The sequence below is a fragment of the Chlorocebus sabaeus genome, chromosome 22 (genome assembly GCF_047675955.1).
Source record: "Chlorocebus sabaeus isolate Y175 chromosome 22, mChlSab1.0.hap1, whole genome shotgun sequence".
NCBI classification, from domain to species: domain Eukaryota; kingdom Metazoa; phylum Chordata; class Mammalia; order Primates; family Cercopithecidae; genus Chlorocebus; species Chlorocebus sabaeus.
This window is the reverse complement of record NC_132925.1, coordinates 13,384,990-13,401,424: the sequence shown is the minus strand read 5'-3', so window position 1 is coordinate 13,401,424 and position 16,435 is coordinate 13,384,990. Positions and strand designations below refer to the sequence as shown.

Below are 16,435 nucleotides of genomic sequence, written 5' to 3'. Positions count from 1 at the left end.
GAAGATACGCTTTGCATTTCAGCCATGCAGAGCAGACTACAGTTTCTACTACCTATCATGTGCGTTATTTGAATGTAAACCACAGATTACCCTTTATTTTAGCGTAAGTATGCTGAAATGTACACATATAAAAATTACTTAATGTAGAACCGTGAATTTCCCTCTTTTTCTAAAATAAATTTAATGTACTCAGTTTTTCCATAAAACTACTTTTGAAGTCTCTTTGTCAGGAGGAAGTTAACCAACTGTAAATCAATAACTGCTAGAACTCAAATAGTGAAGCGAAAAAAAAGCCAAGTTTAGAAACTTACAATGCCCATTACCAAAGTGAAGTCTTTTTTCATCTGCCCCGTGTTTTGACTTGTTATAGCCACAGAACCTGGAGGTAAATCAAGGAAAGCGAACACATAAGAGGAATATACTTAAAACAGTTATCTATGCTCAGATTGTGCAAAGCATAAAAATAAAGCATTTTCCTCAAACAATTAAATGCTTTAGTGAAAGTTTAATAACTTCATATTTTCTAAATCCTCTGAAGAAAGTCTCTCTCTCTGGGGACCCTGGAAAGCTGCCTAATGAGGAGACACATAGAGTTGCTTCCCACTGTGCAGACACTCCAGTTCAGTTTTTATAATGGCCTTAGAATGAGTTTATAGTATTTTTTAACAACTTCTGTTAGAAGGAATGAAGGGTAAAGTCTCCATGGGTAATGATTAGTGCTGTGCAGTGTTATCCCTGTTCTGGGTGAGAAAGTGTCAAGGAAATCTGGGGTTATTTGAAGAGTGAGGAGATAATTAGAGAAAGAAAGTAAAAATTAGGAGTAGGGTCAGAAGAGAGAAGAGGAGGGGTGTGTGTTAAAGAGTGGGGACAGGAATTTAATGTAGAGCAGAAAATCAAAACTAAGGATGGAGAAACAAAGAAAAGGAGAAGAAAGAGAGGACCTAAACTACAAGTGGAGACATTCTTACTTGTTAAAATATTTTATTGAGCACACTCTTCACATTTTAACAGCAACCAATGGCAGCAAACAAAGCAACAGTGAAAGTGAATAGTAAAACAGACTGTGAACTCACCTCCCAATCAAAACATAGATGACAACAGTGAGGAGAATAATTGCTACTGCCGCTGAAATGGCGATCATGACCACTTGGCTACTTTCACCAGAGATGGAGAAAGCTGTGAGGTTGAAGAGAAAAAATAAGCACAGGTTTTATAGTCATGACCAACATCTACATGGAACAGTTGATTGATTAATTAATTAATTTGTGTTCTACTTTTACCTGAAGTATGGCTTAATGTCTGATACCATGTTGAAAGTATTCTTTACTTAGTGTTTAAAAAAATAGACATGTCTCACAATTTTGCTTGAAATTTCTACCTGATTAATAAGATTAAATACTTTGTTTCAATGACATCAATCAAACATTATTTAAATGTCTCCTGTCCAAAATCTGCTGTACTGGGTTTCTCTGCCCTCAGTGGCAAAAATCTCATTGAATGAACCAGAAGTTATGGGAGGATCTTAGAGAAGAGAGGAAGAGTTCTCAGCATAAAATTATAAAAAGCTTTCTAAATAAGCTTGTTTTACCTCCAATATCTATATTCGTTTGAAAAGTGATATGATACACGGACCTCAACACATACCATCAACAAACCGTCCCTCTATTTCCTACCTTTAGAAATGGCTCCTGAGCCCATTTATTCACCTAGATAAATGGTTGGCAAAAAGGCCCAGGAGCCAAATCTTGCCTGTCCCGTTTTTGTACAGCTTGTGAGCTTAGAATGGTTTTACATTTCTTTTAACAGTTGTAAAAAGTCAAAATAATGAGATTTCATGACATGTGAAAATTCTAAATCTAGGAAATTCAAATTTTGCTGTTTATAAATAAAGTTTTACTGCAACATAGCCACAATCAATCATTAATTTGTACATTGTCTATGACCAATGTTATGCTAGAATGGGCAAGTTGAGTAGCAGCAATAGAGAATGATGTGCACAAAGCCTAAAATATTTATTATCTGGCCTATTACAGAAAAAAGTTTACTGACTCTTGACCCAGACCAATGTTTCGCAAACTTTAATGTTCACAAAAACCACTCAGGAATCTCTGGAAAAGCGGTTTCTGATTCAGTTAATCCGGAGTGGGACATGAGACTGCACGTTTCTTATGAACACATATGAACACACAGGCAGTGCTGATCATGCTGATTTCAGACCACGACATTTTGAGGGGCAAGAATCTAGACCATAAATATAAAATAATCTTCTCCTCTCCACCTCCTAATCATTCTGCTTCCAATTAATCACCAAACACTCTTAAATATCCTAGTTTAAGTCTTCATTTATCTTCTGGATTATAATTAGAAATTCCTAATTTGGTCTCTATTTGTATGCTTTTCACATATTTTATCTTTTAGAATATTCCTTCTAAACCATGAATTTGACCATGTCATTCCTATGCATAAAATGTTTGCATAGGAAAATTTTGACTCTCCGTAACTTTCAGGATAAAATGCAAATTTTATAGCAGAGCATGTAAAAGCCATTTAGGATCTGTTTCATGTTTAAATCCCCAGTCACATCTCCTACAAACTCCATAAGCATCCTAATCTCTAGATTTTTAAAAATACACACATTTCCTGCAATAGCCTCTTTTATGCTCTTATTTGCATATGTTGTTCTCGTGGTAAATGCTGATTAAATACATGAACACCTCAGGACTCAAAAGAAGAGCTAGTTTAGTTATCTGAATAATATCACCTCCCCAGGAGCCAACATGGCATCTTCAGCCTGAACAAACCTAAGTTTGGAAGATTTTCTCTAAAATATGTGTTTTTAGGGATAGTCAAATAATGCAAGAAAAGAAACGTGACATGTAGGTTGTTAGGAGTTTCCTGTGAGTAGCATCTGAAAAAAAACAAAAGTGCTCAGAGTGTGGCAGGATGGCACACTCATAATATAAACTGTTGCAAGGCCTTTATTCTTCACTACCAGCAAACTATTGTTTATACCACTATGGCAGTCACAGGAGTGCTTGCTCAGATGTTCCTGCTACAAAGAGTATAGTCAGCAGACAACCTCCAGCTGCTGCACCTTCAGGATCCACTACAGCCTTCAAACACAGGTTATGTTCCCCTTAGTGACTTAACAGTACTGGCAAAGGGTTATGGAGCTTGGCCATCCCTGCCGAATGCAACACTCCTCAAATGGGTGGTGTGTGCTCTGAAGCTCCCCATTGGCTTGGCTGAGACCTTCGGAGCTGCATTGCTGTCTGGGGCTTCCCTTCCTCAACTCTTTCTTCTTTCCCTCCTTCCCTTTATAAATGACACACCTACATCTCAGTCTGAGGTTCTGCTTCCCTGGCTCAGCTCCATCTGCCTTTTATCCTTCACAAGTATTTCTCCTATAAAGCTCTTGTAGTTTCATCTTGGTATCTTCTTCCCAGAGCATCTGACTGATACATCCCTATCCATTGGCTAAAGATCTGTGAATGATTTGTGAAATAGTTTAATCCAATATTTCAAAAACGCTCCATAACATAGAGTGGTGACTTGAACTCATGCTTTTCACTTTGCGTTCTGTAGTAATTTATAGAAAGCAGTAAGGTTTGAACTTGAGAATTCAAACCTTACTTTGATTAGCCAGCTTATAAAGTAAAGCTCAGTGAAACTGGGAAGGGAAATATGATAGGAGAAAAAATAATTCTCGATTTCTTTTTCTGTTGAAAACAGAATTAAACTAGGATTTCTCTACAGTTTTTTCTATCTCTAAAATATATGACTCTCAGAGGTTATCTAAAGCACATAACTTAATCAGATTATTTTCATTGTTAAAATGAGCAAATATGTGAATGAATAATAGTGATGAGTTATATAGGTGTCTAATAACTTAATGTAATTGATAGCTATTACATTTCTTAATAATTCAATTTGAATTTGTTTTCTGCTCCCTCTGTTTCTAGTCATTTCTGTTTTGCTCCATCCTACACAGAGTGCTGGCTTTCTCTCTCAAAAGAGTGATTCAGAGCTCATTCTTTTGCATCAGAACTCCTGGATTTATACTTATTTGCTGTGTGACATAATTTGGTTGTTTGAGAATTAAATGAGTTAGTACTAGTAAAACACTTACAGTAGTGCCAAGCATATATTAAGTGCTCAATAAATGTTACCGATTGCTATATCATTTCCCTAGTGAAAATTCTGCAAAAGTACTCTATTTCCTACAAAATTATAGATGATGAATGCCTAATTTTTATATAGAAATTTCTGTACTTAATGATTCCATTCTCCCTTTGTCAGGCTTCCTTTACGTCCCCTAGTAATAGGGCCCAAGAAAGTAAAGTTGTACCATTTTTGCTCTTTGAAACAACAAATAATGAGGATGTGAGGCATTCGGGAGTGCTAATTTAATTATCCCTGGGGTAGTCTTCTTCATAGTAATATCCAGTGAAATCCTCTAATTTTAAAACTCAACTTCATTCCACAGATTGTTATTCTTGAAATTCTTCAGATGTTCAAATTATGGACTATTTGTTTAAACACAACACACATGCACAGTGAGTATCTGTTATATGAGGCTATATGAAGTACTATTTTAAGCTCTTTACAAGTAATAACATATTTAATCAACATTAAAATCTCATGAGTTATCACATGATGCTTCCCAATGTCCAGATAGCAAAACCGAGACATACAGACTTGAAATGACTTGTGAAGTTCACTGTAATAATGCTCATCTGCTCTAATGTGTTTGCTCTTAACTCTCACTTTGTCCCTGGTTTTCTTGTGCACGAAGCACACACCACGACTTTGGTTTTTCCCCACTGAGGGTTTCCAAAGAGTTGGACTATCTGCTCTTCCAAACATGCCTTAATGTCTGTACTTCTCGTATTGGTGGAAGCTAACTTCATGCTAGGAAAATCCTTTTACTCTTTTATACTCCAAGCTTTCCATGGGTCTTAGTTCAGTATTTTTCTTCTTCATGTGCAGTAATTGCACTGGTTCAAGACTTCAAAACCTGCAGATTCTAGGTTTGTTGCTCCACTGACTAGATATGCAAACTCAGAAAAAAACACATAAAATGTGTATCTTAGATCATGTATAAAATGATATAATAGTATCTGAATAGCTTATAGAACAGAATCAAATGAAATGTTTATCATACTGCTTTATATACTGTCATGTAGAAACAAGGATTCTGGAATCGACATATCCCTTGCCAATTGTGTGACTTTGGAAAACTTCCTTAACCTCTCTTTGCCTCAGTTTCCTCATCTGTAAAATGAAGATGATAATAAATATAAAGTACTGACATACAAAAATAAGCTATTTTAAAGCACTTAGAAAAATATATGTGCTCTATTCTGCCTCCATCTCTTCCTTACAAAGTTCAGAAAATGTTATCTAAATTCCAGCTCAAAATACGTTGTGTTCTACCAAAATATATGCATACATGTCATGAATGAGACATTATGTAATTAAAAAATTAAAACTGGCCAGGAGCTGTGCCTCACGCCTGTAATCCCAGCACTTTTGGAGGCTGAGGCAGTTGGATTACTTGAGGTCAGGAGTTCAAGATCAGCCTGGCCAACATGGTGAAACTCCATTTCTACTAAAAATACCAAAATTAGCTGGTGTTGTGGCACACACCTGAATCCCAGCTACAGAATCTCTTGAACCCAGGAGGCAGATTTTATAGTAAGCTGAGATCTCACCACTACACTCTCGCCTGGGCGACAGAGCAAGACTCAGTCTCAAAAAGAATAAATAAATACATAAATAAAATAAAAAATTAAAACTAGAAGGAAAAAGCAAACTGTTAAATACAAACATAAATCTTATGTCTATATTTTTTTAAAAAATCAACATATAACAAATAAGATTCTTATTAAACACTTAGAGTATTTAGGAATATGTCATTTTGATTTTAAAAAAACAATAAAGTGAGACAAAAAAAATTTTTTTCTTTTACCTCCTAAGACAAAAGACATTTTTTTTTAATTTTTATTTCAAATTTATTTAAAAATTAAATTTTTATTTAAATTTATTTATTTCAATAAAATTTATCAATTTTATTTAAAACATTGTGGTGAAATAGCAAAAGTAAACTAACTTTTGTTAAAAAAAATTAAAATATGTAACTCACAGTTTTTAAATAAATGAGGAGGGGGGAAAAACTCATTTTTTTCCACCCTTTTTCCCTCTTCTCTCTTTCAATCAATGGAAGAATTGCTAATACAAAACTTACTTGGCAAAAATCCTATGGCCCTGCAGTTTTCAAATGAGATATTTCCTAAACCTCAGGAAATATTCCATCATATTTCATAAATGCTACCACAGCAATATCTGTGGTAAATCTGGAATTATATTAGAATTTTAAAATATATTGTTTTTGCAAATTTACTTATCAGAGAGGGTTAAGTGTTAATTAAGACCATGTAAGATTAGAGGGATGTTCCCAAATATGCATAAAAAATGTTTATCTAATAGTGATCTGAGCGTTCGCCTCATAATATGCTGATTTCTACCACAGGACACAATAAATATTTGCTTTTACTACTTCTATGATTTCCGATCTCTCTTGATACATCAAATACACATTTTGTTATTGCTGTTATTTCAAAGATTCATTTAAGTCCCAGCACTTTGGAAGGCCGAGGTGGGTGGATCACGCTGAGGTCAGGAGTTCGAGACCAGCCTGACCAATATGGTGAAACCCCATCTCTACTAAAAATACAAAAAAATTAGCTGGATGTGGGAACGTGAGCCTGTAGTCCCAGCCACTCGGGACGCTGAGACCGGAGAATTGCTTGAATCCAAGAGGCAGAGGTTGCAGTGAGCTGAGATCATGCCATTGCACTCCAGCCCGGGCAATAGAGCAGGACTTTGTCTCAAAAAGAAAAAAAAAAAAAAGAATTTGAGAAAAGTTAATCTGTAATCATTTCAAAAGGAGAAACTTTCTTTGTACCACTTAACATTTGCAAAAAGTCTTAGAAGTACTCATGTTACTAATGTTAAGTTACACTTACATTTTATTATTGAACCATCTAAAGTTTTTAATTTGTTTTAAACCTTGTTGGCACTTGCATTTCCATCATATTTCATGTTTTGTTTCTAATATCCTCTGAGGGTGATTTCTCCACACACATTTTATTGTGAGGATTAAAAGAGGTCTTTAGGAATAGATTTATGTATTTGAGGATGGCAGGTCTCCTTTGAGTAGAATTGTCATGGTTCAGCTGTAAGCGGATGATTTCTAAAAACATTAGCATCTCAATACCTGGTGGAATTTACAGCTCCTTATTGCAAGCAGCATTTCTAATTGTCTGACAGAAAGTGTGCCATAAAATATGTACTCTAACCTGAGTAAACCTGATGGAGTAAATACTATATAACTAGAATGATTTTTATATTTTTAGGCCAGTCCTGAAAGTTTTTATCCGGTATCAAATTTGAACACAAAAATATACCAATAACAATGAGATTTTTTGTCAGGAACAAACTATCGAGAAAATGGGAAATACAGACGTCAGGGAAGAATGGGAAATGGGAATGGTCAGAAGATTATTACATTTCTTTCAGCAGAGTGTTGAGCATTGTCAGACCGTTCCTGGGTAATCTATTTCTAAAGGGTGTGCATCTTTGCTCATCTTTCTAGGCTATTTTACAAGAGTGAATTTAAGTTGTAGAAAACTGATAGTGATATATATCCTTTTTCCTTTAACAATTGAAATAACACTTATTTGCTAGAAAGACAACTGGTTTGTGCTCTGTAAGAAAGATGACCTCGATCATTACATTTATTACCCTCATTGGATATTAACCAGTTTGGGATATATTAGCACATTTTAACATACTATGATTGCCTAAACACACACACACACACACACACACACACACAAACACATACACATAATTATGTATCTGTTAAAGTTTTTCTTAGAACAGGTTTTAATCTCTTGCTAATCTGCTCATTAATTAATGAGTTAAGTAAAATCATTAACTTGCACTCATTTTATATTAGTGACATAGACATAATTTTACCTTTTTGAATATTTTATTTTAGCAAAGGGCTTTTTTAAGTATGAAGAAAATTCATTTGAAAAAAGAAAAGTTCCTGGGAAAATGTTTGCCAGTTTTAGGCCAATTTTAGCCAAATTTGGGGTTAAAGGAACAGGCTATTCAAATTACTTGTGAATGTGAATGAAGTGATAAAACACATTTTAGAAAATCCTTATTCTCTCTGTGATATGCTATTGAATGTGTTAAGGATTAAAATAAAATTAAGATTCTCATGGATCAGCAAGTTTCTTTTTTGGAGCTCACTGAATCATGCAATGAACCTGGAATATCTGAAATGACAGGAACTGGAAGTGCATTAATATATTAAATAATGTTCCTCAAAAGCAATTTATGCCTAACAACAAAACAGAAGCATTTCAGGCATTAGAATATGCAGGAAAAAAAGAAACACAAAATGTACACCCACACAAACACAAATACTGTATACAGACACAGGGCTCTGCAAATTGCAATGTCCCAAGCAATATACCTTAAATGTATCACATTTGGTTAAAACTTAGAGACAGTGAGAATAACTGATCAGACATCTTTTGCAAGACCCCCCTACCCCCTCCTCTAGACTACATTGAAATAATACATACAGTCTGGACTAGTTTCGAACTCAAACTTGCGGCTGTTCGTCCCATATCCAGCAGCTGTTCGGGCTCGGATTTGGAATACATATGTAGTGTCAGGCTTGAGGCTACTGATGGTAACATTTGTGCCTCTTGCCCTCAGAATGGTATAACTTGTCTCTTGTTCCTGCTTTGAGGTCAGAAAAAAAAATCATGTTAAAATCAAATCTTCATAATGCTATAAAACAATAAACAGTGAACCACTCAAACCTGATTCTTTTATATTTTAACACAGATCATGGGATGGATTTAAAAAGTCATATCGATTATTGCAATTATTTTATTCTCCAAAGGCAACATAGGCTTGGGGTGTGTGTGTGTGTGTGTGTGTGTGTGTGTGAGAGAGAGAGAGAGAGAGAGAGAGAGACAAAGTCTTGCTCTGTCGCCAGGCTGGAGTGCAGTGGCGTGATCTCAGCTCACTGAAACCTCTGCCTCCCGAGTTCAAGAGATTCTCCTGCTCAGCTTCCCGAATAGCTGCGACTACAGGTGCATGCCATCACTCCCAGCTAATCTTTGTATTTTTAGTAGAGACGAGGTTTCGCCATGTTGGCCAGGCTGGTCTTGAACTCCTGACCTCAGGTGATCCACCTGCCTCGGCTGCCCAAAGTGCTGGGATTACAGGCGTGAACCACCGTGCCTGGTCCAACATAGGCATTTCTAAAAGATAAAAATATTTACAGAATTTCCTAATTTGAATATTATTATTTCTGCCCTGCATAAATTTAGCTTTATTCTAACTAATCAGTAAATATGTGAGGGAAGATATGTTCTCTTCAAAGTCAAGGCTGAGAGAAAACTTAAATCTAATTCCAATTACAAACTTACAAAGAAGAAAATATCCCTTTGAATGACACCTAATAGGAATGCTCTATTGATTCTGGAGTCGAATTTTTTTTATTAACCTTAAAATATTAAACATAAAAAGTCAAGGTTTTATATGTAGCTCTACATTATTTTTAGCATAACTGTATTTGTGCTGTATTTAATCTAAGTCACTATGGTTTGGTAGAGGCAAAAATCTCCAGATCAAAGGCTAGAAATATTTCTCAAAAAGGATCTCTAGGAGATTCACATTGTACGTTAGATTCACACCACACATTTTAGTGGTCTCTTTGTGTCAAGTCTCGTTTACAAAAATTGAATTTATCCAGAATTACGTTTTTTCTTTCACATATATTATTATACACAGAGCTCCTATGAGGAACCTGATTTCAAGCAATGCTACAATGTCCCTGCACCTAGGGTAGGACCTAGAGTAGGTAATACGAACACTGTATATCCTCAACCAAGATGAGATTGAGTAGTACAGAAAACACGGCATACATTACATATAGTGTTCATCACCATCAGCAGAATAACCAATCAAGAAAGCTAGACCTTGTGGAGTTTAAATCCTAGAGACACTTTCTCAGTATTACCAAGCATACTATAAATATTTAGAATTAATTTTTAAATTTAGGTATATATGATGCAAATATGTATTATAGGAGTATATTTTAAATAATATTACAGGTATGTATGTATCAAAAAATACTTAGGGAATAATCAATAGATTCAACCATTTTTTCCTGCATTGGTTAATATTGTTTCAAAGTAATTTCCAGGGGTGGTGGCTCACGCCTGTAATCCCAGCACTTTGGGAAGCCAAGGTGGGCAGATCACCTGAGGTCAGGAGTTTGAGACTAGCTTGACCAACATGGAGAAACCTCATCTCTACTAAAAATACAAAATTAGCGGGGCATGGTGGCGCACACCTGTAATTCCAGCTACTTGGGAGGCTGAGGCTGGAGAATCGCTTGAACCTGGGAGGCGGAGGTGGTGGTGAGTTGAGATTTTGCCATCACATTTCAACCAGGGCAACAAGAGTGAAATTCTGCCTCAAAAAAAAAAAAAAAAAAAAAAAAAAAAAAAAAAAAAAAAAAAGTAGTGATGCTTGTTGTGTTTGTTGAAGGAGTTTGAAATAAGCCAGAACACTTTTCATGTTTGTGAAAGGTACGGATGTATACAATTAAAATTTGATTTTAATCTCACAGATCTAAATGTTACCTAACATTCTTCTCCCAGTTCTGAAATGTAGTTTGAACTGCGGCATATAACTGATTTTTAAAAATTTTGTGGCATCATTTATGAACATGAATTATTACATTTCCCCATTCTATCTTGTCATACTTCTGAAAATAGACCACAATCATATGAGCGTTTGGTTTTACTACAGTAGAGGACTCAAAGTTAAGAGAAAACTTATTTCTACTACAATTTTGGAACAATACAGTTTATTTGGCATCAATTTCTTTTAATGAAAAAGACATACTCTAGTCTCTCTTACAGACAGACTACGAAAAAAAACGACATTATACTATAGAAATACATTAACTTCAAGCAAGGAAATAACTGCATAACGCAAAACAATGTTTTTACATTATGCATTTTTGCATAGTTGATTATGCCAATAATTCTCATCAGGATGTATTCTCATGTAGAAAAAGGTACCTGATATAGGGGAAAACATACTAAAGGAGGACTCATGGCTGCCACGATCCAAAACAGAGATCTAATATTTATTAGCAGTGAGGCTGTGGGAAATCCATATAACGTCACTCTCAGTATTCTTAATTGTTAAACAACTTACTTTTCTACTTCCATAAGGTTATTATACAGCTCAAACTTAAGTAATGTCCACAGAAATTGTTCTGTAAATATAAACTGCTGTATAAATGCATGATTTGCATTTAATTCACTGTAACACACTTTATAAACTGAAGTCGATACACTAATATGTAGTCTTCACTTTGTAGCTGTGAAACGAACTAGCTGTGATGCTAAGGTTTAAACATGTCTTGCCTTTAAACTTTACTATGATTTACAAATAGAAAAAAAAAAAATGAGTCATTTAGAATGATGGAATACTCACCACTCCCCTCAGGGCAAAATAACTGCGTACCTCTTTTTTAATAATTTTTAAATTTGGGGTAAAAATAACCATGTGCCTATTTTTTTTTTTAAATAATTGCATTACCAAGCCACAACTTTATGTCAGGCAAATTTATCCATCCATCCCCAACCTTCTAAATTTCCTTCTACAGGGTCAAGAACGCTTTTCATCATCAGTTAAACAATACAATATTTTTGTCACTAGCACAATGTTTCTATTTGTATTGAATGAAATGCATGTCAATTTGAAGGTCACGATATGATGCTTGAGGTAATGAACTAAAAAACAGTTCACATATAGACTAAGAAATCACAATAAAATAGTTGGTAGAGGAGGGGTCTTGGTGTAAAAGGATACAAATGTCATGCTATTGCCATAACTAACTGTAAGTTGGCAGTGGCATCTTTGATGTTGCTTATTGCTCTAGAATACGGGGTATTCAACAAGATTCTTTCTAAACCTTCCTCTACCAATAAATCAAAGGGGTCACATGGCCACAGTTCTCAACAGCGCTCTCCCATTTACCAGCAATGTCACTGGTTTCTTTCCAAGAGCACAGCTCATGAGGAAACAGCTTCTTTCCTACACAGCCCAACCCTGAAACATTGTTTCCCCACCTTTTCATAGTATTTGACCTCGTAGTCCAATATGATCCCATTAGGATGTTCAGGTTCTTGCCAGGACAAAGAGATGCTATTTCTGGAGGTCCGATCTTTCTTAATCGTCAGGACAGGTGATGGAGCTGTAAAGAGAAGATGGGAGGGGAAGGTGGAAGGAAGCAAATTAATGGGTTGGAAAGGCTGGCGAATAAGAACAGAGAGAGAAGGGAACATGCAAATGGAGTCTATCATCGTTCCAATTTTTGGCAAGAAAGGACTATTTCCATTTCCAAGGCTCTTGAGTATTAATCTGGCCCCACATCCAGGCTCAACAGCTGGATGATAGCCCTGGTACATGCAGGCCTAGGGAAATTGAGCTGGGATTCTCTGCTGCTGGTGGACTAGTGGCAAGTGAGCAGATGTTTTCAATCTGCTACTATAATGTAAGCAATGAAATATATTTGATATATTAAAAAAAGAACAAAACATCAGGACTACCTATTTGTTATAATGTTGCCAAGTTATTAATGCCAGATTCTTCAGCTCATTGATAGCATTTTCACATGCAGCTCTGCAAGAGGACTGGAATCCATTATGCACAAGGAGTCCATAGGTAATAATAATATTTAGTGTATTGTAAAATAGATATGATTTAGGACATATTACAGTAGGTCTTGACTTCTGACAAACATCTCTTGACTACAAAGAAAAGGAAACAACAATCTTCTGTTTTACATTTTTATTTCTTAAAAAAATATTTAATGAGAGGTACTAAGGAAATGACTGCTATATGTGTTTTACAATTGCCTAGACATGTTTTGAAATGTCTTATTTGATGGTGATTCTATATTTGCTATGTTTTGCTAAGCATTATCGAAAGTATGGAATATGGATAAAAACCCCATCTGTTTGGATCAGATATCATAGGGTCAAATTCATTTCTAACTGAAGATTAAATATATTTTAAGTGATTTCCTTCTTCAAACCCTTCCATTGAAAGGAAAAATGCATCCTATCATCAAAGTACTTCTGCTTTCAAATCTCAATCTTGGTTCACTCACCAATCGAAATGTCTTAATGGAATGCAGCAAAATAAACTACAAACACACAACAAACGAAAACTCAGGAATCTTTAGATACATTAACTGTTGAATTGTTTTCATTGTTAAATAACTTATTTTTATATAGATTTTTCTCAAATCAAGGGCTGTAAGAACCTCATATATTTGTATTTCTCACAAGTTAGCAGAAGTTTGAAATTTGTTGACATTTCTATGATTATCACATGACTTTTGCATCTGACCTCTCGTTCAAACTTTCCTATCTATAAACACTTTTCATTTTTATTCTTCACCTATAATAGAAACTTTCATTACAGTTGCCTTGTGCCACTTCCAAGAAAACTGTACACGAAAAAATAGAATCTACTGCGATATTTCCCATCCACTGGGTTGTATTACTTGTGAGGTCATAGGAACTCCTTCTAATTGAAGCATGGATTGGCCTAGGAATGATGACTTAATCTTTTGTTTTATTTTTTTCTTTTTTTAAGACAGGGTTTTGCCCTTGTTGCCCAGGCTAGAGTGTAGTGATGTGATCTCGGCTTACTGCAGCCTCCCGCTCCCAGGCTAAAGCAATCCTTCTGGCTTAGCCTCCCAAGTAGCTGAGACTACAGGCTTGTGCCACCACAATCAGCTAATTTTTTTATTATCTGTAGAGACAAAGTTTTGTCACGTTGCCCAGGCTGATCTTGAACTCCTGGGCTCAAGTGATTCTCCCCACTAGGCCTCCCAAAGCGCTAGGATTACAGGCATGAACCACCACACTTCCTAACTTAATCTTCTGCCAAGGAAAAAATGTAGGTGTTGCTTTTCTGATGAAAAAGTAAATTCATTTTCTTATCAACATTTTGCTCCCACTAGAAATTAGTATCTTTTCATATAAATTAATATTATTTACCTTTCATTGTCAATTCATCTATTCAATAATCCTCTATTTTAGTCCCTAAATTGGTTTCACCCCCACAACCCTGTGATTTGTTCTCTAAAGTTGATTCTAAGCAAAAGATAAGTTATTTTTCTTTATTTTAGTTGAAGCTTCATAAACATATTCAATATATACAAATGTATTGCTGAATTACAAATAAATAGACATGTGGATTTTTAAAAAAATATTCTATTTTTACATACTTCAATACTTAGAAAAATCAATTCATTATCCAATCACTAATAAAAAAATTGCAGCCCCAATGTCTTTGGACTCAAATTTTGCATTTCCTACAATGAGGAAATTCCTACTAATTTTTCTGCTGAAGTAAGTCCATTAATGGAGTCACATTTAATGTCAGTTTCAAGAGCATTTCAAGAAGCTTGATGTTGGAACACATGAGGTCCTACATTTAATTTGATACCACCATGAAACTTCCATTTTTTCCTCATGGTTAAAATTCATTTTCAAAGAAGTGTTGAAAATAACCAAGTACAGCATCTCTCCTTTAAAAAAAGAAAAGAGAGGAGATAATTCATTTGAAAGAACAATTGTGATGAGGATTGTATTAACTTTTTAATGAAAGCTTTGCGGGCTGTTTTGGGGGTCTGTCCAAATTTTACTGCTTCTGCACTGAGCAGGACTTTAGAACTTGAATTTCTTCAAAGCTCTTTGAGCAAGCTGCAGGACTCTGTTGGACTGTAATAAATAGCCTTTTGTAATTCCACACTTACTTAAGTAGAGGCAATTGCTTGAAGCTTGTGCCATCACTATGTTAAATGAACCTTTTCTGATTGCTGCTTTTGGACCCCTATTAAGTCATTTGTTCTGCTCTTTTAATACACGCCCCTTGTGCTGGCTGCATTTCAGCAAAGTTCAACTCAGTACACCAGCTGGAAGCCCGGTACTTTTAGGTAATACTCATCAATATTTTAATATTAATAAATAATTAATAGGAATTGTTTTCCTTTCCCTTGAGAAATCGTGTGGGCATAATAAAACATAATGGAGAAAGAGACACAAATTCTATGGGCACTCCACTGTATCAATGCTTTTAAAAAGTTTTCCAGAACACTTTTTAATTCATGTTTTGAGGTATAATTTATCGATTCTTTATGTGCTGTAACACAATGTAGAATATTAATGAGAAACGGTGATATAAATTATGCTTTTCATTAATTTTCAGATATCAGAGAGTGATTTGTTCAAATTCCTAATTTGCAAATTCGTAGAAATTCTTTAAATCAGTATTTTTCTGTACAAAAATCATGATATTTGCAATGTACACTTTACAACAGATTTATTTTCTTTTCATTCCTCTGTTTTTTTAATTTGCAATTTGAGAGAATGGAGGTTAATGGTTAAGCAAAATGGAAAAAAAAATTTCAACTTCCTTAAGACTGGAAAAATGCTGGGAGCTACAGGTGAAATTAAGAAGGAAGAGAAAGCTCAGGGATTTTGCAGCAAAAATGCCGGTATATATGCTAAAATTGCAATTGCCAGTAAATGATCTGATAGCCTAGGATTTTTTTTTTTTTTTTTTTTTAGATGGAGTTTCACTCTTCTTGCCCAGGCTGGAGTTCAATGGCACAATCTCGGCTCACTGGACCTCCACCTCCGGGGTGCAAGAGACTCTACTGTTTCAGCCTCCCAAGTAGCTGGGATTACAAATGCGTACCACCACACCCAGCTAATTTTCATATTTCTAGTAGAGACAGGGTTTCGCCATGTTGGCAAGGCTGGTCTCGAATGCTTGACCTCAGGTGATCCGCCCACCTCAGCCTCCCTAAGTGCTAGGATTACAGGAGTGAGCCAGCGTACCCGTTCGGATTTTTAATTTTCTGCCTGTTATACACCCTAATTGATAGATTATTGAAATGATTCCCTTATTAAGAGAAAGAAGTTGATGACAGAATAGGATGCCGAGAAACTGGTGCAGGCATTGTTGCAAGTTAGCAAATAGTTTTGTAGAAAAACAAATGAAGAAACTGGTAAAAAGAAAATTTACAACAGTATAAAGGTAATAATTTTTAGAAAATTTAAAATGATGTCTGGTATGCAAAATACATTTTTGTTGTATTGGTATTTAAGAGAGAGAAATAATATTAATATTTGATCTTCAACTTTTGCTATTCTGGGTACAGCTGACAGATGTTCCCTGTGTAAAATCATAAAGAAAGGAGACATATATACTTTGTAAAGTGGCACTGATTATATTTTAA

The 16,435-nt window shown here is 35.2% G+C and overlaps 1 protein-coding gene across 1 annotated transcript in view; it reads right to left on the bottom strand.

The window, feature by feature from the left end:
- EPHA3 (EPH receptor A3) overlaps positions 1 to 16,435 on the bottom strand; it is a 357,317-nt gene that overhangs the window by 69,358 nt on the left and 271,524 nt on the right. Inside the window, exons 6-9 of the mRNA XM_007986149.3 lie at positions 12,246 to 12,370; positions 8,664 to 8,826; positions 1,074 to 1,176; positions 312 to 379 (exon numbers count right to left, since the gene is read on the bottom strand). Coding sequence (XP_007984340.1) covers positions 312 to 379; positions 1,074 to 1,176; positions 8,664 to 8,826; positions 12,246 to 12,370 — 459 coding nt within the window. The remainder of the gene's footprint in view (positions 1 to 311; positions 380 to 1,073; positions 1,177 to 8,663; positions 8,827 to 12,245; positions 12,371 to 16,435) is intronic.